The sequence below is a fragment of the Rhopilema esculentum genome, chromosome 5, assembly GCF_057945365.1.
Source record: "Rhopilema esculentum isolate cy_ngs chromosome 5, ASM5794536v1, whole genome shotgun sequence".
Taxonomy (NCBI): domain Eukaryota; kingdom Metazoa; phylum Cnidaria; class Scyphozoa; order Rhizostomeae; family Rhizostomatidae; genus Rhopilema; species Rhopilema esculentum.
The window spans coordinates 3,868,425-3,896,331 of NC_142819.1; the positions used below are offsets into that span (position 1 = coordinate 3,868,425).

General features: G+C 33.5%; 2 protein-coding genes across 3 annotated transcripts in view; both read right to left on the bottom strand.

The window, feature by feature from the left end:
• Positions 1-10,561: 10,561 nt before the first annotated feature.
• Positions 10,562-13,804, bottom strand: LOC135689489 (uncharacterized). The gene has a single exon (XM_065206729.2). The coding sequence runs from the start codon at positions 13,688-13,690 to the stop codon at positions 11,567-11,569; it is 2,124 nt and encodes a 707-aa protein (XP_065062801.2). The 5' UTR covers positions 13,691-13,804; the 3' UTR covers positions 10,562-11,566.
• Positions 13,805-15,396: 1,592 nt separating this feature from the next.
• The window catches only part of LOC135689488 (uncharacterized), a 30,874-nt gene continuing 18,363 nt past the window's right edge, over positions 15,397-27,907 (bottom strand). For both annotated transcript variants that reach the window (XM_065206728.2, XM_065206727.2), the window contains exons 12-26: positions 27,755-27,868; positions 25,987-26,330; positions 25,012-25,082; positions 24,250-24,292; positions 23,510-23,570; positions 23,205-23,273; positions 22,280-22,376; positions 21,726-21,787; positions 21,153-21,249; positions 20,565-20,677; positions 20,192-20,281; positions 19,777-19,862; positions 19,022-19,091; positions 18,705-18,818; positions 15,397-16,554 (exon numbers count right to left, since the gene is read on the bottom strand). In XM_065206728.2, the coding sequence (XP_065062800.2) occupies positions 16,438-16,554; positions 18,705-18,818; positions 19,022-19,091; positions 19,777-19,862; positions 20,192-20,281; positions 20,565-20,677; positions 21,153-21,249; positions 21,726-21,787; positions 22,280-22,376; positions 23,205-23,273; positions 23,510-23,570; positions 24,250-24,292; positions 25,012-25,082; positions 25,987-26,330; positions 27,755-27,868 (1,548 nt within the window). In that variant the 3' untranslated portion in view covers positions 15,397-16,437. The remainder of the gene's footprint in view (positions 16,555-18,704; positions 18,819-19,021; positions 19,092-19,776; positions 19,863-20,191; positions 20,282-20,564; positions 20,678-21,152; positions 21,250-21,725; positions 21,788-22,279; positions 22,377-23,204; positions 23,274-23,509; positions 23,571-24,249; positions 24,293-25,011; positions 25,083-25,986; positions 26,331-27,754; positions 27,869-27,907) is intronic.

The window sequence follows — 27,907 nt, forward strand, 5'->3', positions numbered from 1 at the left end:
TTAGAGTCTGCGCGCAGCCTAGTTCATATCTGTACTAGGAGAGTTAAACAATGCTTTAGGAGTACAACTTAAACGAAAAAAAACTAAAGTTTTATGCAATTCAAATCCATGTTCAGTTTAACGCATTTTAGGTTTATTGCTTTGGGTATGAGGGACCCGAACATTTGGCTTCCCTCTTCACCCGGCGTGGCTCTCTAGGGCCAGGTCTTTATCTACCTTTTTCTAGCTTTAACTGGTGGATTTAACGTTTTTCGTTAAGATGTTAATCTTCAGATGTCGTCCATTTTTCTATAAAATCGACCAAGAAAAAGGTGATTTCTACCAAAAATTAAATGATATTTTATCATTGCAACAACTAAATATTGCTCACTCCAGCTTCAACTGGCCGATACCTATAACATATTTTTGTTGAAAAATTGACCTTAAAATGTCGGCTACTTTTCTAAGCCTATAGGCTTGCCTATTTTAAACAAATCGACCAAAAGAAGGTGACTTCTACCCAGTGGTTAACGGAGGCATCTGAGGCAATAAGTAAAAATTGAAACGGGGCCCCTATTTACGGACTGCAAGAAAGAACCATCGAAAGCTGTACAGCATGTGAATCATAATAGCAAGTTGCAAAAGTGATGAGTTTTTCTTGTTAACTAGGCAGGGATGTAGAAGCTTCAGCTGAAAAACTTTTAAAGTCTTTGTATATGAGATAATCTTGAACAAAATCTTAAAAACATGCATATGATAATAATTTGGGGGTCCCATTTGGTCGCACTAAGGTGCCCTAATCTTTGTTAGGTCACTGCTTCTACCAAACATTCAATGCCCTATAATTATTGTGCAACCTCTCTCTGTAAACTACCTCTTTCTACCTCAAACTGATTGATTGACTGACTTCAAAAATCAGATATTTTCTAAACCTTGTTTTTTATCAAAAATTGACTCGTATATTCGAATCTGTTACAAAAAATATGACATTTATTCCCGAACTAATTTAAAATTTTAAACGGTATTTTTTCGAAACAAAGAACTGAAGGTTTTGTCTCCCGAACAAAGACTTACTAAAAACTCCCTAATTCTAAAAAGTACAACATTTATTATAGAATGAAGGTAAATTCTTGTATATTGAGATATTATAGAAGCAGCAAGACCCGTTATTAGAAAAAATTTTTGTAGTAATTTTTGCAACAAGAGCACATTTTGTTCTAGACCAATCAACGGGTTTGTTTACAAAATGTCATTAGCCAATCACCGGCCTCCATTTCGAGCTTGATTTTTGAATGTTTCAAACCAAAACACAGTTGCTGTGGAGAAAAACCTACCCCCATACTTTTGCCTGGGAAAAAAATTTACGTTCTTTAACCTAGAAGATTTTTCAAACTTAGTTTCTAGAGTATTTGTTTCGTACAAATCTCGGAGCCCTAAGCAGAAACACAAACGGTGTCTAAAATATCTGCACTGAAACATCACCTATTTCCCACCAGAGACCTACCTCCAAAAATGACCAGCCCCTAATTTACTTTATATGAAGCTTCGTTAATTAAACAAGGAAACATTCTAAGATTTAAGTTACCTGATAGTTTGCGCAAGCAAATCATCCAGCTATCACCTGGGAATAATGTATTTTCTTAAAAAAACTAGGCTTTATAATTGCCTATTCCCTCCTCTACACTACCGCACGGGATGCCTAGGCCCTTTCTGAACATTCATCCTGAGCATCACAGTCAATGAAACTCAAACCACTTTTGTGAAGCCATTAGACATCAGTCTATAGTTTGAAGCCAAAAATGCCAAAATATTGGCAATACTTTCAATTCAATTTTTGAGAGATATCATCTTTTTAAAAAGTAACAAAGACCCACTTTTCCTGGACAGTCTCAAAGCCTTGAAACCTTACTGATACCTGCTAAAAAGTTTTTAGAACAAGGCATGATAACTTTAGAAATATCTTTGCTTAATCACATTCAGTTGTTTGAGAATCAATATGATCAAATTGGCCTTGAATTAAAATTTATTCTCGTACCGATTTACTTCAGCAAGACTTGCCTCTGTAAATGAATTCTGTGGCTTTATGACCATAGTTCTAAATGATATTTCTGCTTTGTAAGAACGTTTCAGAACTGCTAGAATGTTACCAAATGCTATGCTCGTTTTCTAATCGGTCGGTGACATCTATACATGCATGTATTTATCCCAACTGAAACAAAACACTTTGAATTTCTCTTTTTTCAAAAACTATTTGTCTCAAGAAGGAGTAAATTTCTATATTTTATGGGCCATGTACACTGTACCTACAAGTACCTGTAATTGCAATGAAATAAGCCTTTCTTTGCACAACCTTGTGAGATTTCTATGTAAACTCACAGATACTTAACTTTATGCTTGGGTGTCCAAGACTGCTCATTTCCCTCTGTGTTATTAATGAACTGCTCATTTCCTTATGTTATGAAATAATTGGTCAAATATCTTGGTCCAAATTGTTTGTACTTCAACGGAGACCATTGTGTGTATGTATGTTACAAGAGAACTCAATCCATATAGAATTTTTCGAAAGCCTCCAAGTCCATCTTTTCGAAAGCCCATCTTTCCGATTATTTCGAAATTTCCAAGTCCATCAATTCATTGCGGCAATGTTCAATCCAGTGCACGGAAAACCAATGCTGCAGTTTTGTCAAAACCACACTTCATCTCCTTGAATGCAAACACTCCCCTCACGAAAGTATCAGGACAGTTCAACAATCGATTTCCTTTTCGGACAAAAACAATTTCAGGCTGATGATAACGACTCTTTAATTTAGTGATAATAATTTTTTGAGAAGCCCTTACAAAATGAAACAAATCATCAAACTGTTGCAAAACTTCTGCTCTTTTCATCTGTTATATATTTTTCTTAAAATAAGAAACCTTTGCGCTACTTGTCTTACGCAAATCAACGGATGTCTAATTTCAAGTGACTGGGATTCATTTTCGTTTCCTTCGCTACCAGCTTGACAAAAACCCTCACAACATTTACTTTTACATGGATAAAATAATTTTTTTAGACAAAAAAATAGTTCAAAGGCCAAAGAAACTCATAAAAAATTCAAGGAAATTCAGAAAACAGTTTTGCAATCAAAAATCTATAAATTGCAAATTCGAAACTTTCCAGATACTTTCGTGAGGGGAGTGTGTTAACAAAATTTTCGCTATTGGCAGTAGCTTGCCTCAAATGGCTTGAAAGGACGTTCGGCTAAAAATAGCTTTGAAACGACCAAAGGCTGATAATGTATCACTTGCCACAAAATTCAAGGCCAATTTGATCATATTGGTTCTCAAACAACCAAATTTGATATAGCAAAGATATTTCTAAAGTTATCAGGCCTTGTTCAAAAACCTTTTAGCAGGTATCAGTAAGGTTTCAAGGCTTTGAGACTGTCCAGGAAAAGTGGGTCTTTGTTACTTTTTAAAAAGATGAAATCTCTCAAAAATTGAATTGAAAGTATTGCCAATATTTTGGCATTTTTGGCTTCAAACTATAGACTGATGTCTAATGGCTTCACAAAAGTGGTTTGAGTTTCATTGACTGTGATGCTCAGGAGGAATGTTCAGAAAGGGCCTAGGCATCCCGTGCGGTAGTGTAGAGGAGGGAATAGGCAATTATAAAGCCTAGTTTTTTTAAGAAAATACATTATTCCCAGGTGATAGCTGGATGATTTGCTTGCGCAAACTATCAGGTAACTTAAATCTTAGAATGTTTCCTTGTTTAATTAACGAAACCTAAATATAAAGTAAATTAGGGGCTGGGCATTTTTGGAGTAGGTCTCTGGTGGGAAATAGGTGATGTTTCAGTGCAGATATTTTAGACACCGTTTGTGTTTCTGCTTAGGGCTCCGAGATTTGTACGAAACAAATACTCTAGAAACTAAGTTTGAAAAATCTTCTAGGTTAAAGAACGTAAATTTTTTTCCCGGGCAAAAGTATGGGGGTAGGTTTTTCTCCACAGCAACTGTGTTTTGGTTTGAAACATTCAAAAATCAAGCTCGAAATGGAGGCCGGTGATTGGCTAATGACATTTTGTAAACAAACCCGTTGATTGGTCTAGAACAAAATGTGCTCTTGTTAATTTTTGCAAATTTTTCAGAGCCAATAGCCAAGAGTATAAATGTATAGCTTTAATTTTTTCTCAAAATTCGACCGAGACTTAATGTAGCTAATTTTAATAAAAATACAGCTTTTACTCCAGAATCAAGGTAAGCTCTTGTTTAATCTCATTGTATAAAGGCAATATAATATGTTTTTTGATGAAAAAGATTTCGAAAAATTTTGACGCTTTTTCAAAGCCTATAGCCTTACTTTTTTCTCAAAATTCGACCGAGACTTAATGTAGCTAATTTTAATAAAAATACAGCTTTTACTCCAGAATCAAGGTAAGCTCTTGTTTAATCTCATTGTAAAAAGGCAATATAACATGTTTTTTGATGAAAAAGATTCCGAAAAATCTTGAAAATTTTTCAAAGCCTATAGCCTTACTTTTTTGTCAAAATTCGACCGAGGCATAATGTAACTAATTTTAATAAAAATACAGCTTTTACTCTAGAATCAAGGTAAGCCCCTGTTTTATCTCATTGTATGAAGGCAATATAACATGTTTTTGGATGAAAAAGATTCCGAATAATTTTGAAGATTTTTCAAAGCCTATAGCCTTATTTTTTTCTCAAAATTCGACCGAGGCATAATGTAACTAGTTTTAATAAAAATGCAGCTTTTACTCCAGAATCAAGAAAAGCTCTTGTTTAATCTCATTGTATAAAGGGAAAATAACATGTTTTTTGATGAAAAAGATTCCAAAAAATTTTGACGATTTTTCAAAGCCTATAGCCTTACTTTTTTCTCAAAATTCGACCGAGGCATAATGTAACTAATTTTAATAAAAATACAGCTTTTACTCTAGAATTAAGAAAAGCTCTTGTTTAATCTCATTGTAAAACAGCAGTATAACATGTTTTTTGATGAAAAAGATTCCGAAAAATCTTGAAAATTTTTCAAAGCCTATAGCCTTACTTTTTTCTCAAAATTCGACCGAGGCATAATGTAACTAATTTTAATAAAAATACATATTTTACTCCAAACTCAAGGTAAACTCTTCTTGTTTAATCTCATTGTAAAAAGGCAATGTAACATATTTTTGGATCAAAAAGATTCTGAAAAATTTTGACTATTTTTCAAAGCCTAAAGCCTTACTTTTTTGTCAAAAATCGACCGAGCCGTAATGTAGCTAATTTTAATAAAAATACAGCTTTTACTCCAGAATCAAGGTAAGCTCTTGTTTAATCTCATCGTATAAAGGCAAAATAACATATTTTTGGATAAAAAAGATTCCAAAAAATTTTGACGATTTTTCAAAGCCTATAGCCTTACTTTTTTGTCAAAATTCGACCGAGGCATAATGTAACTAATTTTAATAAAAATACAGCTTTTACTCTAGAATCAAGATAAGCCCCTGTTTTATCTCATTGTAAAAAGGCAATGTAACATATTTTTGGATCAAAAAGATTCTGAAAAATTTTGACTATTTTTCAAAGCCTAAAGCCTTACTTTTTTGTCAAAAATCGACCGAACCGTAATGTAGCTAATTTTAATAAAAATACAGCTTTTACTCCAGAATCAAGGTAAGCTCTTGTTTAATCTCATCGTATAAAGGCAATATAACATGTTTTTGGATGAAAAAGATTCCGAATAATTTTGACGATTTTTCAAAGCCTATAGCCTTACTTTTTTGTCAAATTTCGACCGAGGCGTAATGTATCTAATTTTAATAAAAATACAGCTTTTACTCTAGAATTAAGAAAAGCTCTTGTTTAATCTCATTGTATAAAGGCAATATAACATGTTTTTGGATGAAAAAGATTCCGAATAATTTTGACGATTTTTCAAAGCCTATAGCCTTACTTTTTTCTCAAAATTCGACCGAGGCATAATGTAACTAATTTTAATAAAAATACAGCTTTTACTCTAGAATTAAGAAAAGCTCTTGTTTAATCTCATTGTATAAAGGCAATATAACATGTTTTTCGATGAAAAGGATTCCGAAAAATCTTGAAAATTTTTCAAAGCCTATAGCCTTACTTTTTTGTCAAAATTCGACCGAGGCATAATGTAACTGATTTTAATAAAAATACAGCTTTTACTCCAGAATCAAGAAAAATTTTGACGATTGTTCAAAGCCTATAGCCTTACTTTTTTCTCAAAATTCAACAGAGGCGTAATGTAACTAATTTTAATAAAAATACAGCTTTTACTCTAGAATCAAGGTAAGCCCCTGTTTTATCTCATTGTATGAAGGCAATATAACATGTTTTTGGATGAAAAAGATTCCGAATAATTTTGAAGATTTTTCAAAGCCTATAGCCTTACTTTTTTGTCAAAATTCGACCGAGGCATAATGTAACTAATTTTAATAAAAATGCAGCTTTTACTCCAGAATCAAGAAAAGCTCTTGTTTAATCTCATTGTATAAAGGGAAAATAACATGTTTTTTGATGAAAAAGATTCCGAAAAATTTTGACGATTTTTCAAAGCCTATAGCCTTACTTTTTTCTCAAAATTCGACCGAGGCATAATGTAACTAATTTTAATAAAAATACAGCTTTTACTCTAGAATTAAGAAAAGCTCTTGTTTAATCTCATTGTAAAACAGCAGTATAACATGTTTTTTGATGAAAAAGATTCCGAAAAATCTTGAAAATTTTTCAAAGCCTATAGCCTTACTTTTTTCTCAAAATTCGACCGAGGCATAATGTAACTAATTTTAATAAAAATACATATTTTACTCCAAACTCAAGGTAAACTCTTCTTGTTTAATCTCATTGTAAAAAGGCAATGTAACATGTTTTTGGATGAAAAAGATTCCGAATAATTTTGAAGATTTTTCAAAGCCTATAGCCTTACTTTTTTGTCAAAATTCGACCGAGGCGTAATGTATCTAATTTTAATAAAAATACAGCTTTCACTCTAGAATCAAGATAAGCCCCTGTTTTATCTCATTGTATGAAGGCAATATAACATGTTTTTGGATGAAAAAGATTCCGAATAATTTTGAAGAGTTTTCAAAGCCTATAGCCTTACTTTTTTGTCAAAATTCGACCGAGGCGTAATGTATCTAATTTTAATAAAAATACAGCTTTCACTCTAGAATCAAGATAAGCCCCTGTTTAATCTCATTGTATGAAGGCAATATAACATGTTTTTGGATGAAAAAGATTCCGAATAATTTTGAAGATTTTTCAAAGCCTATAGCCTTACTTTTTTGTCAAAATTCGACCGAGGCGTAATGTATCTAATTTTAATAAAAATACAGCTTTTACTCTAGAATCAAGGTAAGCCCCTGTTTTATCTCATTGTATGAAGGCAATATAACATGTTTTTGGATGAAAAAGATTCCGAATAATTTTGACGATTTTTCAAAGCCTATAGCCTTACTTTTTTGTCAAAATTCGACCGAGGCGTAATGTATCTAATTTTAATAAAAATACAGCTTTTACTCTAGAATCAAGGTAAGCCCCTGTTTTATCTCATTGTATGAAGGCAATATAACATGTTTTTGGATGAAAAAGATTCCGAATAATTTTGACGATTTTTCAAAGCCTATAGCCTTACTTTTTTGTCAAAATTCGACCGAGGCGTAATGTATCTAATTTTAATGAAAATACAGCTTTTACTCTAGAATCAAGGTAAGCCCCTGTTTTATCTCATTGTATGAAGGCAATATAACATGTTTTTGGATGAAAAAGATTCCGAATAATTTTGACGATTTTTCAAAGCCTATAGCCTTACTTTTTTGTCAAAATTCGACCGAGGCGTAATGTATCTAATTTTAATAAAAATACAGCTTTTACTCTAGAATCAAGGTAAGCTCCTGTTTTATCTCATTGTATGAAGGCAATATAACATGTTTTTGGATGAAAAAGATTCCGAATAATTTTGACGATTTTTCAAAGCCTATAGCCTTACTTTTTTGTCAAAATTCGACCGAGGCGTAATGTATCTAATTTTAATGAAAATACAGCTTTCACTCCAGAATAAAGGTAAGCCACTGTTTAATCTTATTGTATAAAGGCAATATAACATGCTTTTGGATGAAAAAGATTCCGAAAAATTTTGACGATTTTTCAAAGCCTATAGCCTTACTTTTTTCTCAAAATTCGACCGAGGCATAATGTAACTAATTTTAATAAAAATACAGCTTTTACTCTAGAATTAAGAAAAGCTCTTGTTTAATCTCATTGTATAAAGGCAATATAACATGTTTTTCGATGAAAAAGATTCCGAAAAATCTTGAAAAGTTTTCAAAGCCTATAGCCTTACTTTTTTGTCAAAATTCGACCGAGGCATAATGTAACTGATTTTAATAAAAATACAGCTTTTACTCCAGAATCAAGAAAAATTTTGACGATTGTTCAAAGCCTATAGCCTTACTTTTTTCTCAAAATTCAACAGAGGCGTAATGTAACTAATTTTAATAAAAATACAGCTTTTACTCCAGAATCAAGGTAAGCTCTTTTTTAATCTCATTGTATAAAGGCAATATAACATATTTTTGGATGAAAAAGATTCCAAAAAATTTTGACGATTTTTCAAAGCCTATAGCCTTACTTTTTTGTCAAAAATCGACCGAGCCGTAATGTAGCTAATTTTAATAAAAATACAGCTTTTACTCTAGAATCAAGGTAAGCCCCTGTTTTATCTCATTGTATGAAGGCAATATAACATGTTTTTGGATGAAAAAGATTCCGAATAATTTTGAAGAGTTTTCAAAGCCTATAGCCTTACTTTTTTGTCAAAATTCGACCGAGGCGTAATGTATCTAATTTTAATAAAAATACAGCTTTCACTCTAGAATCAAGGTAAGCCCCTGTTTAATCTCATTGTATGAAGGCAATATAACATGTTTTTGGATGAAAAAGATTCCGAATAATTTTGAAGATTTTTCAAAGCCTATAGCCTTACTTTTTTTCAAAATTCGACCGAGGCGTAATGTATCTAATTTTAATAAAAATACAGCTTTTACTCTAGAATCAAGGTAAGCCCTTGTTTTATCTCATTGTATGAAGGCAATATAACATGTTTTTGGATGAAAAAGATTCCGAATAATTTTGAAGAGTTTTCAAAGCCTATAGCCTTACTTTTTTGTCAAAATTCGACCAAGGCGTAATGTAAATAATTTTAATAAAAATACAGCTTTTACTCCAGAATCAAGGTAGGTATTCGTTTAATTTCCACATATAAATAAAATATAACTTGTTTTTGGAAGAAAAAGATTTCTTTACCAAAAGTTTCATAAAACTTTTTTTACCAATATTCGACCGAGCCAAAATGTCACTAATTTTAAGAAAATATAGCTATTATTTTAGAGTCAAGGTATATTTCTGTTTACTCTCATCATATTTAGGCAATATAACGTGTTTTGGAAGAAAAAGATTCTGGAAAGTTTTGACGATTTCTCAAAGTATATAGCCTTACTTTTTAACTCAAAAATTTAACAAAATGAAGTGTTGTAAATTCTAAAAAAGTGCAGCTTCTATTTTACAACCAAGATATTTTTTAGTCTAGTCTGATCGTAGAAAAGCAATATGATCTGTCTTTGGAAGAAAAATCCTTTCGAAAAAGTTTGAAATTCATCAAACGAACCCATTTTGGCTATAACCTCATTTTATTATCAAAAAGTCAAACGAACCGAAATTTCACAATTTCTTAAAAAATATAGTTTTAATTTTTAATTCGATCTTGTTTATTTTGATCATGCAAAAGTAAATAAATGCTTTCAGTTGAAAAAAATTTGTTATATAAGTGACTTTTTTTCAAAAAAATGTGTCTGGGAAAATCTGATCTTTTGGAAGATTGCGACTTTTTTTTCGAATCTAAATCCAATTCTTGTCTGCGCTTGCGCTGCTATTACTTATAAAGGCAAATCGTCTGATTGACTGGAACAGGAGAAGAACAATGATGCACATAGCGCTTTTAAGGAGCTGACACTGCTCTCGAGAGGGAATGTTCCATTAGCGGTGGAGGCATCCAAATCAACTTTTCCTTGGTCCTTTTATAGCAAGAAATTGTTGAACTTCAACGGAATAAAAAAGGTACTGCTACAGTATTAACTGATCTTCCTGAAGTACAGCGATTATGTGAGAGTGAATTACAATTAACGATTCTGAAGAGAAGAATTTCTAGGATTTGTAACTCGTTTCAGTTTTTACGATTCCTATTTCGGTTCTTATTTATGAAAAAGTAAAGGTAAAAAAATGATAGAGAGCTCTTCGTGACCTGCCATCACTACGAATACAAAGATCACGGGAAAGGACGCCTGAAGAAAACGTGCGTGGCTTTAAAAAGACGCCGACGGGTACCCTGAGTTGCAACAATGGCTGGACTTTCTTTAGGTGATCTTTTGCAAAACCTGAATACCAAAAATTGCATTTTACAAATTTGAAAAAAATTAAAACTTGCTAAAACATGTATAAAAAAACAATGTATATATATATATATGCTCGCCATGAGGGATTGAAGTTTAAGTACATGGAGTAAGAGGAGTCTCTTTCAAATTGGCAATAATACAATAATATCAATGACGATGAATCAATAAACATTTTTACAGTAGTCTTGTTGGAGTAAAAATCAATAGCAATCATTGACAAGAACGTCTGTTTGATAACAGATTTTAAATTGGCAAAATACAAGACTGTTATCTGCGAATAAACTTTCTTTTTTTCGTTGCTCTTTCTCACTTTTTAAAATACTGCTTCTGAATGCCATAGCTTCAAAAGGAAAATACAGTCAGAAGAAAACACTATTAAAAGAAATTAAAATGAAAAAAGTGCTTAGGCTTTTATTGGGAAGCAGAGGCTAACAACTAAGAAGTTTAGTACACAATTTCTAAGTTATAACCTGGAGAGAGAAATTGAGGTGGCAATGATTTTTATTGACATTTTACCTAAGTCCAGTTTGTTACAAACTAGATCTGTTCTTCATTTTTGTTATGATTAATGATTTGTTTATTGTAAATCCTCAAATTGCCCACACCTTTGGAGTACCATTAGGAGTGTAATAAGCGCTGAAAGTTATACCAGGTGCAACTTGATGGGATTCAACTATATACAAAGCAAGGTAGTAGTAAGATCTGCAGCTCAATCAATAATACTGAATAAAAAATCAAAACACCTAGGGTATGCGGTGTATTACTAGCATTCCTTGATGCTATGCTACTGGGCACACTAGTGTGACGTGGCACAGTGGAGAAACCTTAAACTAAAAAGCTATTTGGTATCATAAATTTTGCAGTATTTGATGGGAGATGTAATGTTTGTGATTTGTTTCTGTTTGAATGTTTTAAAAAGCAGCAAACTTTTTCTTACAAATTATTAAACATTGTGTGAGAGGATCATGCATACAATATTTATGCAGTGGAAAATAATGAAACAATGTTTATATATATTTTGAGCCATAGCCAATCGTCATAATTTGGTAAATAATTACTTATATATATATAAAAACAAATTCTACACTAAAATTATATTATTTTTCACATCATTGTTAGAATCTATCAAATAACTGTTTCTAGGCTATCAATTATAGTCCCTGATTCAACAATGTCACCTGGTGTTTCTGGGGTTCTTTCTGCATCATCGCTACCATCTGTGTACATATCAATGATGCTTTTTCTTCTTTCTCTATTCAGAGTATGGTTCAAAATGTCTGCTTTCAATGGTTCATGCTCTCCAAGCTCGGATCCACTGTCTGAACCTGCTACCTTGATACTTCCAGCTGGACTTTTCAGCTCACAAAACTTTCCATCCTCCTCTGACACAGGAAATGACTTCTTGCTCCTAATGATAACACTTGCAGGTTTATAGCTTTCATCTGTTTCCATCTTCTTTGAAATTGATGGTAAGAATTTCCCTGATTGTCCAGTATGTCTTGAGGTACATTTGCGTATGCTGATCACAGTAACCGAAACAACGAGTATAAACACAAAACAAGAAAATGCAGCAACTGTGAAAATTGTCCAGTCAGTTTCATGCTTTGACTTCTTCTTGACTTTATGACCAACTGTATTTGAGGAATTTCCACCTTCCTTGCTCTTACTAATGTTCAATATGTCTTGGCTTATAATCATCTTAGGAGAAAAAGTACTTGGAAACTTTATACCAGAGCCTGTCATATTCAACTTCTGGCTAATTATCTTTTTTGTTGCCCTTTGGCTTGTAACAGTAGGAGTAGTTGGCTTTCCAATTCTTTTGTCATATGAAGTTATCTCTAATAAAAATCCTTTCTTTACAATAACATTGTCACTCTTAAATCTTAATCTGACTCCACTTGCTTTGATTATAATTGGTTCACCATCAGTGGGGGGCTTGGCTGAGTTGCAGTATTTCAACATATTTGTAAAATGCTTTCCTTGCTGTTCTTCGATTGAAACAAAGTCATTTGAACATCGTTCTTTGCTGCCTATTTTGCTCGCCTCAATATCAAATGTTTTGAACCAAAGATACAATAGATTATTATTTGATGAAACATTCCATATACAATCATTGTTATCGAAATAATCTTGCGGATAGTTTGGGCTGGTAATTAAAGCAATTTCACCTTCAACAACTCTTATATTCTTTAAACACTCTGAAATATAACGCAATCTAAAACCAACTTCATCTGAAGATGAATTCGAATAAAAATGCAACCACAAGTTGTTTGTTTGTGCTTTAAACAAATCATTGGAAATTTCTTCCCCACACTCTCTTTTCAATACTTTAGCTTCTCGATAATCCTTTGAGCCATCCCTTATCTCAATAAAACCTGTATCACATGGAATATAAAATGTGAGGAAATCAAGACTTAATGTCGTAGTATTCTTAACATTAATTTTCCATAGGCAATTTTGATCGTGTGTTTCCTCGCCTCTACCAATGATTTCTCCCGATGATTTGGACATCTCTGTTCCACAAGTGAAAATGCAACCGTATACTTCGATTCTCATACACGTTTTTCCATAACTATGCAGGGGCAGGATTTTCAAGTATCTTGTGACAATAGGCTTCTCAAGTTCATTCATCTTCACTTTCCCTGGGAAAACATTTCCGATAAACTCTGAATTGTGTCGATACTTGTCCCTGTACAGTAACCATTCCTTCTCGTTCAGGCTGTGAAAAATCTTGAAACGACTGACCCTGCCAATCGATATTCCATCTGTGGCAATCGCTGTCACTTTTGTGAAATTAACAAAATCAATTTTAAAATAAATATTTAAAAACGACGAAACTGGATCAGCAGAACACCAAGCAGCCGAATTCCCTAATCTTCCTTTCGTGGGATCGTATTTGAGATAAATATCAGAACTCGATGAAAGTTGATAATTTGCGATTTTTCCAGTTTCCATTCCAAGGGGGTTCTTGCAACCACATTGTCTATATCTGGTAGAACTTCCTTGACATGGCTTACCACCTTGGACAGGGGTTGGAGAATCACATTTTCTTTCACGTGAGCTTACAGAAAATCCATTAAAGGTTGGAAAGAAGCTAGATTTGTTTACAGAATTCCGGTAACATGAACTCCAACTTTGCCAATTCGACCAGCCGCCATCTATTGCCAAAGGCCGTTCTCTGCGCTTGAATAGAAAACCTTTGCTGACGTTCAAGATTGATAGAAGAAAAATTAAAGCCTGTAACTTCATTTTCAGTCTAACAGATACTGAGATCAAGCTCAGCGAGATGAACGATACAAAATCCTTGCACAACAGCGTACTTTGAACATTGACGTCAGTGTAGGATTCAAAACAAAAGCTAGTAGCACATGTCATGTGATGTGCTTTTCTATCACCACCCGCGCTTTACTAATATTACCCGCGAGACTGCAAAATCCGGGTGGTTTCTGTCCAAAACCAATCCAGTTGATTGGATCGACTAAGCCCAGAGTTTTGAAAACCTAAAATTATAAAGCCCAAAGCTACTAAAGATTCAAGCTTAGGATTTCAGACGGTGTCGAATACCCCTTGCCCTGTAGAAAAACCCGAATTATGTATTCACATTATTGTTCCTTGCATTATTCCAAACCAAACCATGGAAATTGACTTACCACAATGAAAATTTCCTATCTTTTCTTCAGGGCACAATTATCGCCAAATATAGACTGCAATGACCTAGGGTTGGCTAGATGTAAACCGCTGTGGACGATAGTGATCTTAACTGGAGCCCAAACTGTTATAAATATCTGCGTTTGTATGAGACATCGTTTGCATATGCAAGTAAAATAATTTCCCTAGGCTGATAAAGTTGTTTCATTTCAGCCTTAATTTTAGTGTTGACTTTAGAAAGAAGAACAAAAGGAAAAACATGCTCTCAAAACCAATAAAGCACGGAAATTGGTAGTTAGCAGAAGAAACGTTGCTGGAGTCACAGGCTGTCAGAAACCTAAGAATGGCCTCGTATTTTGGTAAAGTATCCGTGATCTTCAGCTATCATGGCATCTGCGCTTACAGTACCGCAGAATAGACAATATCCGTGTCCGAAAAGACAAAAAGCTTTGCTTGCATCATCGTAACAAGATCGTACCGAAAGAAACATGAATTAGAGTGAGCAATAGTATCTTAGCAGAAAAAATTCTTTTTTCAATCTCCTGGGTTATTTAGAAACCTGAATTATAGAACAACTTTATAACTTATGTGTAAATCATTATTGCATAGGGTGTATCAAAGTTGGCTTTTGCAGATATCACCCTTGGTTAAAAAGCAAAGTCTCAAAAAGAGACATTTTAAGCTGCCAAAATGGTTATCGAATGACACAAATAAACTTCAATATAACAGAGTGGCAAAAACGAGGTCAAAGCAGATTCCTTTACACAGCTGAGACAAATCTCTAATAACATGACCGAAAGCTTGCATAAAGTATAATCTTCCACCCTCTTAGCCCTTGGTACTAATGCATTTCACTAGCAGTGACCAAAATTATCAAGGAAAATCTGGAAAGCTTCTGTTTCTGACTTAATGGTAATTAAAGTGGACGACGTATCGCCTTTCTTTTATTTCTCATTGACATAATACTTCTTTCTTTACAACATTTCTTATCAAGTTTTTATAAATGACTTTGCCCCATGGAAACATTTCAACACAAGACTATCGCGTTTGTAATTAGCCCATAACGACCCACAACGTGGCCTGCATACTTGGTAGCTCTAAATTTTCAATCATTTTCTGACGTTTTGTAACCTGAAGAGTATTAGACGAAAGGCTGAAGCATATTTTCAAATGTTTTTTTGTCAAATATCGTGCCTCTAAATGTTTCGATTGCTCTAAATATAGGTTGCAATAAACATTTAATCTATAAAAAATGTTCGTACCTTCGATGGAGCATATTTAGACAGCATGAATAAAAATAACAAAGATTCTCGCAGAAAAGTCAATAAATTTATATGATAAAATTGAATTTAAGCTCTAACAAATAAATAGATGATAAATATTGTTTTTACAATTTAAAATTCAAATTGAATTGACTTTTTAAAACGCAATGCCTGTGTACATTTTGACAATCTATTTGTCAAATCCCAGAAAGATTTTCCTTTCCATACCCTAATCACAACATTTAAGGAATTTATTCTTTAAAAAATCGTGACATGTTGACAGCTCATGTTCAGGGATGGCGCCACCGGGGGTGCTTGGGGGGCAGGAGCCCCCCAAAAATTAATTGAGCTCTTCGTCGGCACTTGAATTTCTGAAAAATTTTAAGCAATGTCAGCACTTTCATAACTTCAATAGTCTTTTGAACTAGAATTACCACAGCGGAAATGATGTGAAACTACATCTTTGTGGGTGGTTCACTCACTGTCGGCACTCTGACATTACAGCCCCCCCCCCCCCAGCACTTCTTTTCTGGCGCCATCCCTGCTCATGTTATCAAAAATCGATCCTATTTGAAACTGAGTCCTCATTGCCCTATGTTGATACGTCGTAGATAAAGAAAATATACAGTATATGGCTATCAGTACGTTTGTTGGAAGACACTACGTGCAGACGCAGGACCTCGTTGAAAAAGGACGAAAGGGGTTTACGGACAGCCCAGAGATTTGATATCTGGCAGTCGAAAAAGTTCAGACTCCAGGATGGAGGGGGATCCCTTCAGCTTCTTCAGCCTAAGCCCTTAAATTTACAGCCTTGTTATACTCAAAGCAAATAAATCTGCTAAATGAGCGAGTGGTTGGATGAATGGGTCCATATGTACTGCACAGGCAAGGAAGAAAACGAGTACGAAGTTTAATGACCATAAATAAATACCAACTTGTCCCCATTTTTCAGTAACATATAGGACAATGACTACTCGCCAGCAGGATTGCTTGCTTTGAATCTTCAATCTTGGTGTTGTTCGTGACGGTTCCAGGTTTTGGCCGGTACCTTAGGCAAATGCCAATGAGGAATGACAACCAGCGACTTCATTCGAATGGCTTTGCTACTATTTGGTCGTGAATCATCAGAAACAGGGGTATATAGAGAACGAAATCAAGAAAGTCTATAAATCCATGTCCATGATGATTCAATTTGTCAATAACCTGCAATGAAATGACATGGCATTGTAGGCCTTGATTTGATTTGTTAAAGGTAAAAAGACGCACTCAATTTTGCAAGAGCTAGATACAGATGAACGTTTGCGAAAATGAAGTTTCTAAAGGATTACTTTGTAGAACTATCACAGATATAATCATAACTACTGTTTTCTGATATATTTTAATGCTGAAGTTCCACATACAGAGATGAAACACCAGAATTTTTTAATATCTTTACAAAATAATTTTCGTCGTCAAATTAACTTTCGTTTTAGTGCAGCCTTAATAAAACTTAATACGGCTTTTATATCAACATAATATTTGTCCTTTCAAATAAAATAAGACCATTTGATCGTGGCAACAAAGAAATAAAACCACAAACGACGCAGAGGTCTTCAGACCAGAGGGCAGGAGTGTCAAGGCAAAATGCACCATCGAGCTTATAGCACACCAAAAATGATAAAAGTCGACTTCCTTATTTGTTTGAAGTATTTTAGACGTTCAATTACAAACAAGGGCGTCACAAAAAGCGCCAACAACCCTGCAAAAAGCACAACTTATGGAACAGACGAATTTCAATTAATTCGATGACATGTTGGACTTGGAGTAAAAGAAGGAAAGGATCTGATCGACACGAAACTGCATTCTTTGGGACTTTTATGAGCTATCCTGCTTTTTATGATTGTTTCTCTTCCTCTGAATTTACAAATCTTTTAGAAATTCGTCAACGTACGCAAACTAGTCTGAAAACTCGACAGATGTTTCCATGTTCGAATACAAACTATATCAGATCGTCTACTGTCTATAATGAAAAGAGAATGTGAATTAAGTACACCATGCACCTGGCTATTTCTCCTTTGATACATGATTACACTGCTAGTAGTACACATGTGAGTAGCGATAAGCGGTTTTTATTCATATATCTATGTTTTTATCACACCATCTTGCGATGTTTCCGTCTGCGCTTATACTAACCGCATTACTTAGCCAAAATGATAAGCTTATGTGCTCCTGATAGAACCAGTAGGAGCCCGAAAATTGCACTATCAAAAAGAAAACTGTCCAAGGAGATTGATTGCTCTATACTCGATGACTTCTTATAAATAATCTTCTGAATTCAAATTGTCAAAAGACTCCGCAAGGTGTTTTAACATACTTCTGTTTCCAAGATTTACATTTCTGATAACGTTCAACAGCCTTACAGACATCAGGCTTGATCAAAAAGCACATATTAAGCAACCTCATTACTTCAATAATCTGGACATTGTGCATAATGAAGAAATCTATAACTGTCTGATTAATAATTCCAACAAAAGGAGCATAATCTTAAGTTCTTATGATATAGTGGGCTTTGCTGGATGGCTTTGAATTATTCATTAAAACAAAAAGTGGTTTTGGATATCCATAGTAAACATTCGTCGATCAACGTGTGTATATGAAAAACATTATTGTAGGCTGTCTACTGTTTTTCTTATGCAGCTGTTGAGAAAAAAGCTTCTGAATACTGACTGTTCAAAAATCAGTCAGGAAGTTTGGTCTGCTAGCACAATAGGGGTGGTAACGGAGTTCGCTCTCTTCTTGCCTTTACTCGTTAACTTTTTTTTACTCTTTCATCTATATCTTGTGCCTTCCGAGTGCGGACATTCTTTGCCCGGTAATTTTAAGCAAATATACCAATTCAACTTACGGCCATGTTTTGGAAACTATAGTCTAGACTTCATTGCACGAATCTTTTAGCTCATATTTGAATTTGCCACCAAACATTTAATCTGGATGCAACTTTCATTTTGTTTTCGATTGTACAGTAGAATTGATGACAATAAAATTTAGAAAAAGTATACCGGGAATAACCGCCGTGTGAAACGTTTCACCATGAGCCGCAAAAAGTCGATCCCCAAAATTTTCAACCTCGTTTTGCGATAAAACCAATATTGCGAGTTGAGCAGCAAACAAACTTGCGTTGAGTTCTAAATTCTGGTCCTTTAACGGAATCTGAAGCTAACGAGATCGGAAATGGAATTGGTGAATTCCTTAGAATTCATCCGGTTTTTCTTAGAAATAAGAGATTTTGATGGAAAGAAACCTGTTTGGATAGAAAATTAAATGTTTCTCGGAAATAAGAAACATGAGGATATAATATGAGAGCAAAAATTTACCGATCTTTGATGATCTTGGTCCAGGCCTCCAGCTTGAAGCTCGACTAATAAATTTTCCAGCGGGACTATTCTGTTTCCATCATGGTGTTCTTCTGATAGCAATCGATATAATTCCTTGAAAAAAAATTGATGCAAACTTTGAAAAATAGCTTAATAGCAAGAAATTCTGAAAGGCTGCTATTTTTGATGACCAGTTTCACCGATGCAAAACTATTTGATACTTTGCAAGAAAAAGAAAATAGGAACCATTGAAGTATAGAATATAAATTAATTCATTGAGGTTTAAGTAGTGCAAAACTTGTAAAAATTGCATTTACCTTGCATTTATCTAGCTTTCTTTCCAGGGTTCCAAGATCAACTTCCTTCAAAAGCGCTTTGATCGATTTGCTGCATAAATATAGAAAAAAAAGAATATCGAATACACGTTGTAATATTATCATTATTTAATCTTAAAATTAAATAGCGAGAAAAATAAGCAAGCTGTGCATTGTCAAATGTCATTTTGTGCAGTGGGCTCATAAAATCGTGTTAAGCTCGAGTAATTCAAGTGGCAAAAATAGCTTTTCTGTTATGACTGCAATCTCTACCTCGTTGTCTTCGTCTCCCTCGCTCAATGGCAATAGAACTTTGTTCTCATTGTGTTTCACGACAATATTTCCCAAAACCTCTAAATATTGCAAGGAATTTGTACAGGAAAAAATCGATTACGAGCTCCGCATTGATCTATCAATTTCTCTAACGATTTAAAGCGATATCAATTATAATTTCTTAGTTCTGGCTTCGAATTTTTTTCAAATGCTCTCTAACCAAAGCATGACAAATCAATATTGTACTAACTGCACTGGTTAAAAGTTATCTAAAAAATTATAAACACCTATAGAACCAGAGATTTTGCCAAGGATTTTCAGAAAAGAAATAGACAAAAACAAAGATAACGATATGTAAATGTAATGAAAGAAGAATGAAAAAAAAATTGAAGAATTATGCCGTTGAATTATAGCCAAAGATAAGTCTTTAAAAGAATATCTAAAAACATTGGTTCTGTGAAATTTAAATGAAAAATGTGACTAACTCGAGAGACTTTACTCTTTCCGTTAGAGCCGATACAACTGCAAAAGCTTTGAAATCCAAAGAGTCTTTTTGTGGCAGCTGCAGCACCTACGAGATGCACATAACAAGATAAGGTTTTGCTAAGGATCTACCAAATAAGGTTCATTAGCTTGAGTCTAAACAGAATACATTGGGGTTGTCCCAAATGCCTGACTTCAGCGTGTTGCAAATTTTCTTGAATATCTCAAGGAGCAAGTTTTAACTAACAAGAGGTTTGTAACGGGGAACTCACAGTACCAAAGAGACATTCTTGATAATACCTTTAAGACTTAGTGAAAAAAAACACACATTAAATATAAATAAAATACAGCTGTTGAAAAATACCAGATGAATCTTTCCACATGCAAAAATAGCTTCAAAGATATTGTGAGACGTACGTGATTGACAAAGAGAAAGTCTTCCTCATCAAAGTTAGAATTGAATGATTTCAGTGCTTCAGGTAAATCTTCCACGTTGATCTTCAAACACTAAAATCAGAAAGCAACATACTATTCATGCGATCACGCGATTAAAATAACAAATATCCTTTTGATAAATATCAGTCTATCGTGTTCTTTCTCATTCGTTGCGGTGGATAACACTTATTGAAATGTAAAAATGCTAGAATATCTATTTAAGTACCAACTGCCAAAGACTACGAAAGCCAAAAAAATTAATGCAGGATTTTACCCTGCTGTTGAATTTCTTACGGTTAATGTAACAACAGTTGCAGGAGGAAGTAACGTGGATAGTTTAAAGTTTAGTGTATACCTTTAGCTTTGCGAATTTTCTTCCTAAAAAGTCGCAGTTTTTTATCAGTTTATCAACCGTCTCATTGTCCATACTAAGCTCTCGTAATCTGTCTTCCATGCTTCGCTTCTTAACTGCGTGGAGGAAAATAGCGATTGATGAGAACTAAGCATTCCAAATCAATGGGGGTAGCAAGAGGGGGCATCAATATTTTAGAAGATCCCCAAACGTTTTCAGATGGTACTGAGTTTGAAAATGTGCACATATTGGCTCTCAATCCTCTCTCCAATGACTCTGTTGGCTTTTGCATGTTTATGCATTACCTCTGTACGTTATTTTTAACAAAGCCATTTCTATATGTTGGTAAATAATGTTGGGCACAATCTCAAATTATTATGTAATTTCTTTGATAACAATTTTGTAACATGACTATTTTGTATATTAAGTTTATCATAGAACTTGTTTCAGGCAGTACATTTTATGACTGAATATTTAGTTTCAAACAGTAAGAGAGAATGCCTGTTGGCATGGATACCTAATCACAAAAAAACTATCATGTTATCAAATACAAGGTCTACCAATTATGTAGAAATATACATTGAAACTTACTCATCATATTTTTCACGTTGTCAACAAATTGTTCAATGCGATCATCAACTGTTGCGATCTTTTTTGCTAATGTTTGCAGAGACTTCTCCAGTAGTTTCTATGAAATATGTAAACCTTGTTACAAAAATTCATGCAACTTAACTTGCAAGCTTTTTAAGGTATTCTAAACTTAAAATCATTGCCAATTAGACATTTGAAATGAGTAACACATGATACGATAATTTCAAATCGGTATGAAAAGCACAAATTGATACGATAGAAATATTTTTCTTGCGTTTGCAAATGGATATCGTTCAGATTATGTCAAACGTTTTGAGCTCCAAAAAAGAATGCAGCACGATAGCCTAATTTTGTAATAAAAGTTCTTGATGTATGATATGATAATGAAGAAGTCTGGTAGAAGATATATCAAAGAACATGATCAAAGAAGATATGGTTGCTTAACTGATTTAAATTTTGAAAATTCATCAGAAAATAGGCACAAATTTTATGATATTATTATATGACAAACATTATTAGCTGATGTTGACAAACATTATATGATAAATATTATTAGCTGATGTTGAAAAATACCTTCTTCTCTACATCTAACTGCCTACTATCCTTCATGTTTCTAATAATATTATCCCTTTCACCTACAAAGTAAAGGACAATCTTTAATAAAAAGAAAGTACTCGATTCAATAATTAAAAAAATTAATGCATATAACTTCTTATGATATTCATGACAGCTAGTTTTTGGACTCTCAAAATAACATTGTGACGTATTCAATCATCCCTATCAATAACATTAACCCACTGAGATATGAAGACTTCTAATAAAAAAGCTTTCTTTCGTTACTTGCCAGATATTATACTATATTAAAATTGCATGCTGGAAGTTGAACGAAGAAGAAGGAATGGAATAAACGGAAAACTTCTCCTTGGTTGTTTAGGTATGAAAGGCATTTAGTGTAGAGAATATATCAGAAAATTAATCAGCAAATGATTCGTTGATAATCACCTGCCTTTTAGTCTTCTCTCAAATGCTGAGAGTTGTTCGTTCTAACAACAGTTGGAAGGAGAGTGGTTGTTCGTTCAGATATAAACTATAAATTTACAAAAGAATGAACAAACTGTTATAGTTACATTTAAGTTCGGTCTTTTTCTTCTCTGCTTCTGAAATCTTTTGCTGATATAAATCCATACTGTAAATCAGTCTTTCATATTCCTTCAAGATTTTTCTCTAAAATAGAAAAATAAAGTTTATACATTTCAAGTTTATTTCTAAACACAGCTAGAGCTATATGATTGCATTCTTCCAAGCATTCATCTCCCTATAGAAGAGAAATTCTAAGAAGGCACTATTAGTTTTACTACCTCTATATTGATATCCACTCTCTGTGAGGCTAGTTTGGCAAAATGGAGGTGCTAATGAAGGGTAGGAACAGTTTGGAACTCAGAATATATCTAGTAAAGATGTGCCCTTTTTGTGGAATGAATAATTTAAAAAAAAGAAGAAATAAGGTTTTCAATAACATGAAATTTTCACGACTTTAAATATTAAAATTTTACAACACATTGAACACAATTGAAAACGGTTCTCTGTGGTTGCAGGCAATAGACTCTTGAGCAGCTGCAACAAAATTTTATTTCTAAGTAGTTAGGCTTTTCAATGGCTTTCTTCATATTGATTTGCAAAATTTGTGGGTTTCCTGAACACCTTCCTTTGTGAACTGTTTACATGTTATCACAATAATTTTTGCTTTCACTCTCTAATTCACCCCACTAAAATGAGCCTTTTCCACAAACTCAAAAATTAGCTCGATATCAAGGGTCTTAGTGCAGCTCTCCTGGTAAATTTTCCTACTTATGAGTTTTCACGCAGCTCTGTTAATAATACTAAAAATATTTTGCATTTCTTTGTTTCTTAAAACTTTTAAAAGGTAGGAAGAGCATTTTTAGTATAAATTTAAACATTTGGGAAGGAGATCAGATTGATAGAACAGAAGAAACAAACGAAATGGTAACAATAAAACAATGTTTGGGGTGGTGCATTGTGGGTCTTAATTACCTGCTCGTCTGTTTCACCAAATGCCATTGCATCAAGTTGATCCTCCCCCGCACTATGCATACCATTGTCCTACATGAAGAACAGAAATAAGGAAATCACAATCAATGGAAAAGAACAAAAAAGTCTCGATTAACTACCATGTTTTTAGGAGGATTTAAAATCTTTCATATTAAGAAGAAAACCTGATTCTGAAATTACAGGCGTTTTCAAAACTCAAGTACTTATCATTCAGAATATTAAATCACATCAGAATGTATCAATATTTTGTAAATATTACAGAGAATTAAACTTATAGCAATACTTACATCACCATTGCAAGCAGCGTAGGAACTGAAGACGTTTTCATACTTGGATAACCTTTCAAGACTGTAAAAATATATCTGCAGTCAGTGTGGATGTATGCTACCTAACTTGGTATAAAATGGCATCATATGTTGCTTGGGATTATACTGATGTAGGGGATGATAATTTTGAAGATGGTTATCTTTATGATAATAATCATTAGAGTTGATCATCTAAATAGAGTTCTGAAGTGATGACATCACAAAAGTATACTTTTAGAAATTTTTGAATTTGAATCCCATAACCTGAAAGAGAGTCACCAAATACCTCTTTATGTGCAAAACCAGTCAAATGCGTCACGGATCGCACTAGATATGGACACATAATCACAGGCACTTTCCCCATCAACCCTCTGTGATTTGGTCTCTGCTCATAATTTCATAAGCTGAGCCAAAATGAAAGCTATCTGCTAGCAAACTTCAAATCTTTCATTGGCCAGATCTCGCCCGATGTTTGATATATTTAAATATACTGATTTTTCATTATATATAAAATATATATATGTAATATATTCAAATATATATAAAATATTTTATGGCGATTTTTAGGTAGTATCGTAAAAACGTAAAGATTCTAAAAACAAATGTTTTAATAACGTCACACTTAAGTACTTTGTTCTTAAGAACTCAATCCAATTCGATAAATTCATCGTCGCGTGATGATAGTGATAATATTAATACGAGTTTGAGTCAATTAAACGTACCTAATAATGCAGTATCTAGCAGCATAATCCAACATGCTCAAATCTGCAAGAAAATGTGGACTCGTAACAAGAAATCTAAAAGTCTTAATTTCTACATTATTATCCAAACTAAAAAGTTTCAATCACCTTCTCTAAACTTATCATGAAGCATTACTTGTAAAGGATGAAATGGAATGAAGACTGAAGCTTGATACTTATTGGTATTTTAATCTAGAAATCTAACCATTATGCATTAAAAGACCAAAGAGGTGAGATGTTTTTGGAGAAATTTTGAAACGCTGCCAGAAACTGAAGAAAAATTCGAATTTATAGAATATTCGCTTTTGTTTGATTCAGCAAACATAACAGACACCTTGTGATAATCTACGATCTTAAAAAATCTGAGTCAGATTTGCAAAAAAGATACAATAATGTTTTTAAAGAGCTGAAGTCATGCAGAAAATTCCTTAAAACTTTATTGGTTAGACAATACTACATTGAAATCAAGGCTAGTAACGAACCAGTCATGGATTATTGTATGTTTGAACCTATTCAGTATTAAAGATTCTGTCCTGAGTTTCAGAGACGTTATGAACAATAAGTATTGATTTTCAAATTAATAGTTGAAAGTCAAATAAACCTTGGAAAGAGTAAGGGCAGTCATTGTGAAGGACTATAACGTGCGTTACAAGAAAATACACAACATAAATCAAAGTACTTAATAACGAGACGCAGAACTTGTGGTTCGTCTTACATTGAAGAGAAAGTAAATAATTTTATCACCTTCTTCCATATCCTGAAGAGCCTCTGCTTCCTTTCTTTGTCTTCTTTTCAACGTGTATCGAGAGAGTGGCCTATCAAGAAAATTGTTCTGTATTACAGCGAAGTGACGTGAGTGTTTGAAAGAAAAACCAATCGCAGACAAATTATACAAACTTGGGTCAGTAACCATGGGTGCAGATCAAAGTAACCATCTCTGAAGTCATCAGACAAAAGAATCCAGCATTTGCTCACGCAAAAAAGCAAAAAATAGGTCAGTGTTATATTAAGCGTTGAGCAAACTGAAAGGGCGTGGCCTCAGAAACCTAAAAGCTCGAATACTAATCTTGTTACGCAAAACACGCACAATGCGAAATGTTTGCTAGCTTATGTTCTCTGTTGCTGAAAGAAATGCTAGACAAGACTAGCAATATAGACAAGACTGCGATTTGCAAACCTCGATGTAAATACATTTAAAAGTATTTCGGTTCCATTAATCTGTTTCGTTGTTGCATAATGAAGTTCAAAATGCATGTTTTTCACGCATTCTTGCATAATATATCCAGGCAAACAAGCCACGAGGATTCCATTACAAATGATTTTTTAGCAATTAACTCGAAATAAGATTATTTTATTTTGGCATTATAGGCACCGACTCTTAAATTGTGCCTTTGCATAATCGGATTCGCATGAAAATTGCAAGTTTGGTTGATAATCTGCTTGTAAAACTCGCATATTTTTGTGGATTTTTGGACATGTGGCCGAGAATTTGGCAGAATCAAGACCGCATTTCTTCAGCTGGAAATATCTACAAATCAAGATAGCGCTTTTTGGAGATTTTGAAAATCGATTTCAAAGCAAACTGCGAAAGTTGGTTGAATAGACTATGCTGGGAATTGGTGGATGAAAAAACTACATAAAAGTATTTAAGTAAATATGAAAACGTAGACAGCAAGGAGAGAGAGCATTTTTTTACTTAGGTTTTATAAAAGTTCTTACTCATTTCTGAACTGCAGGGTTTTTCTTCTTTTCAATCGTTTACGAACTTTCTTTCCACGTTGGTCTGAATCAATAGCAAGGTCATCAAACTCATCCATTCCTTCACTTTCTTCGTTTGATTTCGACGCTCCAGAAAAGTGATTGTCGACCTCTAAGTCCATCTCAGCATTCTCTAACTCATTTATCTCGTCTGTAAGTGACCTTTCGGCAAAATCCATGTAAGAGTCAATGCTTTCGTTATTATTGAGAGATTCCTCTTTAATGCCATCTTGATCTGCAACATTAGCAGCTTCTTCTTCCTCTTCCTCCACAATTCTGAATTTTGAATCTATTCGTTCCAAGGCCTGTAAAGCAATTGATAAATCATAGATGTCACATTTTTTGGGTAACTAAGAAATTCCAAATTATCACGCAAATTTCTAGGACTACCTCTTTCTTGATTTTGACAGTTTCAGTAAAGAGAAGTAAAGTGGAAATGTTGCTCATATCATCAACTAGAAAATACTAGAAAATATTTTTGAACTGTTTCGTTCAAAAAAACAGCAACTTTTGGTAATTAAGATTAGGATATAACTATTGGCTTATAAGAAAGAAAAAAATGTTGAAGTAAGTGAAATAACTTTATAAAAATATGCACGTTTAGGAACTAACTCAATTACATTGAATGTAAATTACAAAACTACTACATAAAAAGATAATGAGTTTTTATTTATCGTTTTCATATCGACAGCTCAAAAAATAATGGAAAAAATCAGTCCAATCTGAATGATCCCGTAGCAAGATTGTGGATCTATTCAGTTTAAGAGAGACTTTGCAAATTTGTACTTTTGGGGCTTAAAAAAATAGAATAAAGCCTTTGAAACTATCAAGTTAAAAGTCTTGTACAGTAAACAAAAGAAAGATGTCAGAAAAGCAAAACAACCTTAGACTACTTAATAAATTTTTTTCGTGCAAGACAATTGAGGATCTGGCACCCAGAGTACAAACGAGTAATAGCAACTTAGTCTTTGGGAAGATTAAAACAAACTAAGATTTAACTTTAAGGGTAAAGGGTTCAATGAATGATCACTTTTTTGAAGGCTTTATCATGTTCAACAGCATTGCTTCTCAAATCCTTAAGGACGAAGAATAATAACAAACTCTACAGAGTTAAATAATTCAACTAGAATCCAAAATTTGTTTGAATGACTCTCGAAACTATTTTAAAAACATTTGATCTACTGCTCTGTTTGCGAACGTAAACACGTTAATCTTGGTACTCTGTATAGCTATTAGTGTAAATTGTTTAGAAAAGCAAACAAAACGGAACTGAACCGTTCAAACAGCAACTGTTGTGTAAGAATAAAAATATTTTCAATATCATACTCTATATATACATACATGTTCCTTTTTTAAGCATATAGTTATATATATAATTTCACTATAATCAGCAAACTGCTACTTTGCGATCTTTCGATTTTAAAATTCCTCAATTCTGCTTTAATAATTCCTTAGCCATTCTGTTTTTAAACTATTAAACACATAAGAATAAAGCTTAAGTTAAAAATTTTCACGATAGTATTATATCCCTTAAATAAAGGCCCTTGCTGTGCTTGTATCATATACTAAGTTGTTCATGTATTGTCTGAAATTGCTTTTCCAAAAGCAAGCGATGAATAACTGAACATATGCGCTGCCAGCGGATTATAAAATTTCTGGATTCAGAAATAATATGCTTCGCACCTTCATCCTTTCAGATGTGTTGCTACAGAAAATTATTTGAGCCTACCTTCGAGCTTGAGCCTCGTGAGTTGGAATCCATCTCAAATGACTCAGAATCAGAATTATAGATTTCTTGTGACATTGACGAGAATATGTCTACGAAAACCTCCGTGGTTCCCATCTGTAACGAACAAACATTAATGAAAAGAAAAACATAAAA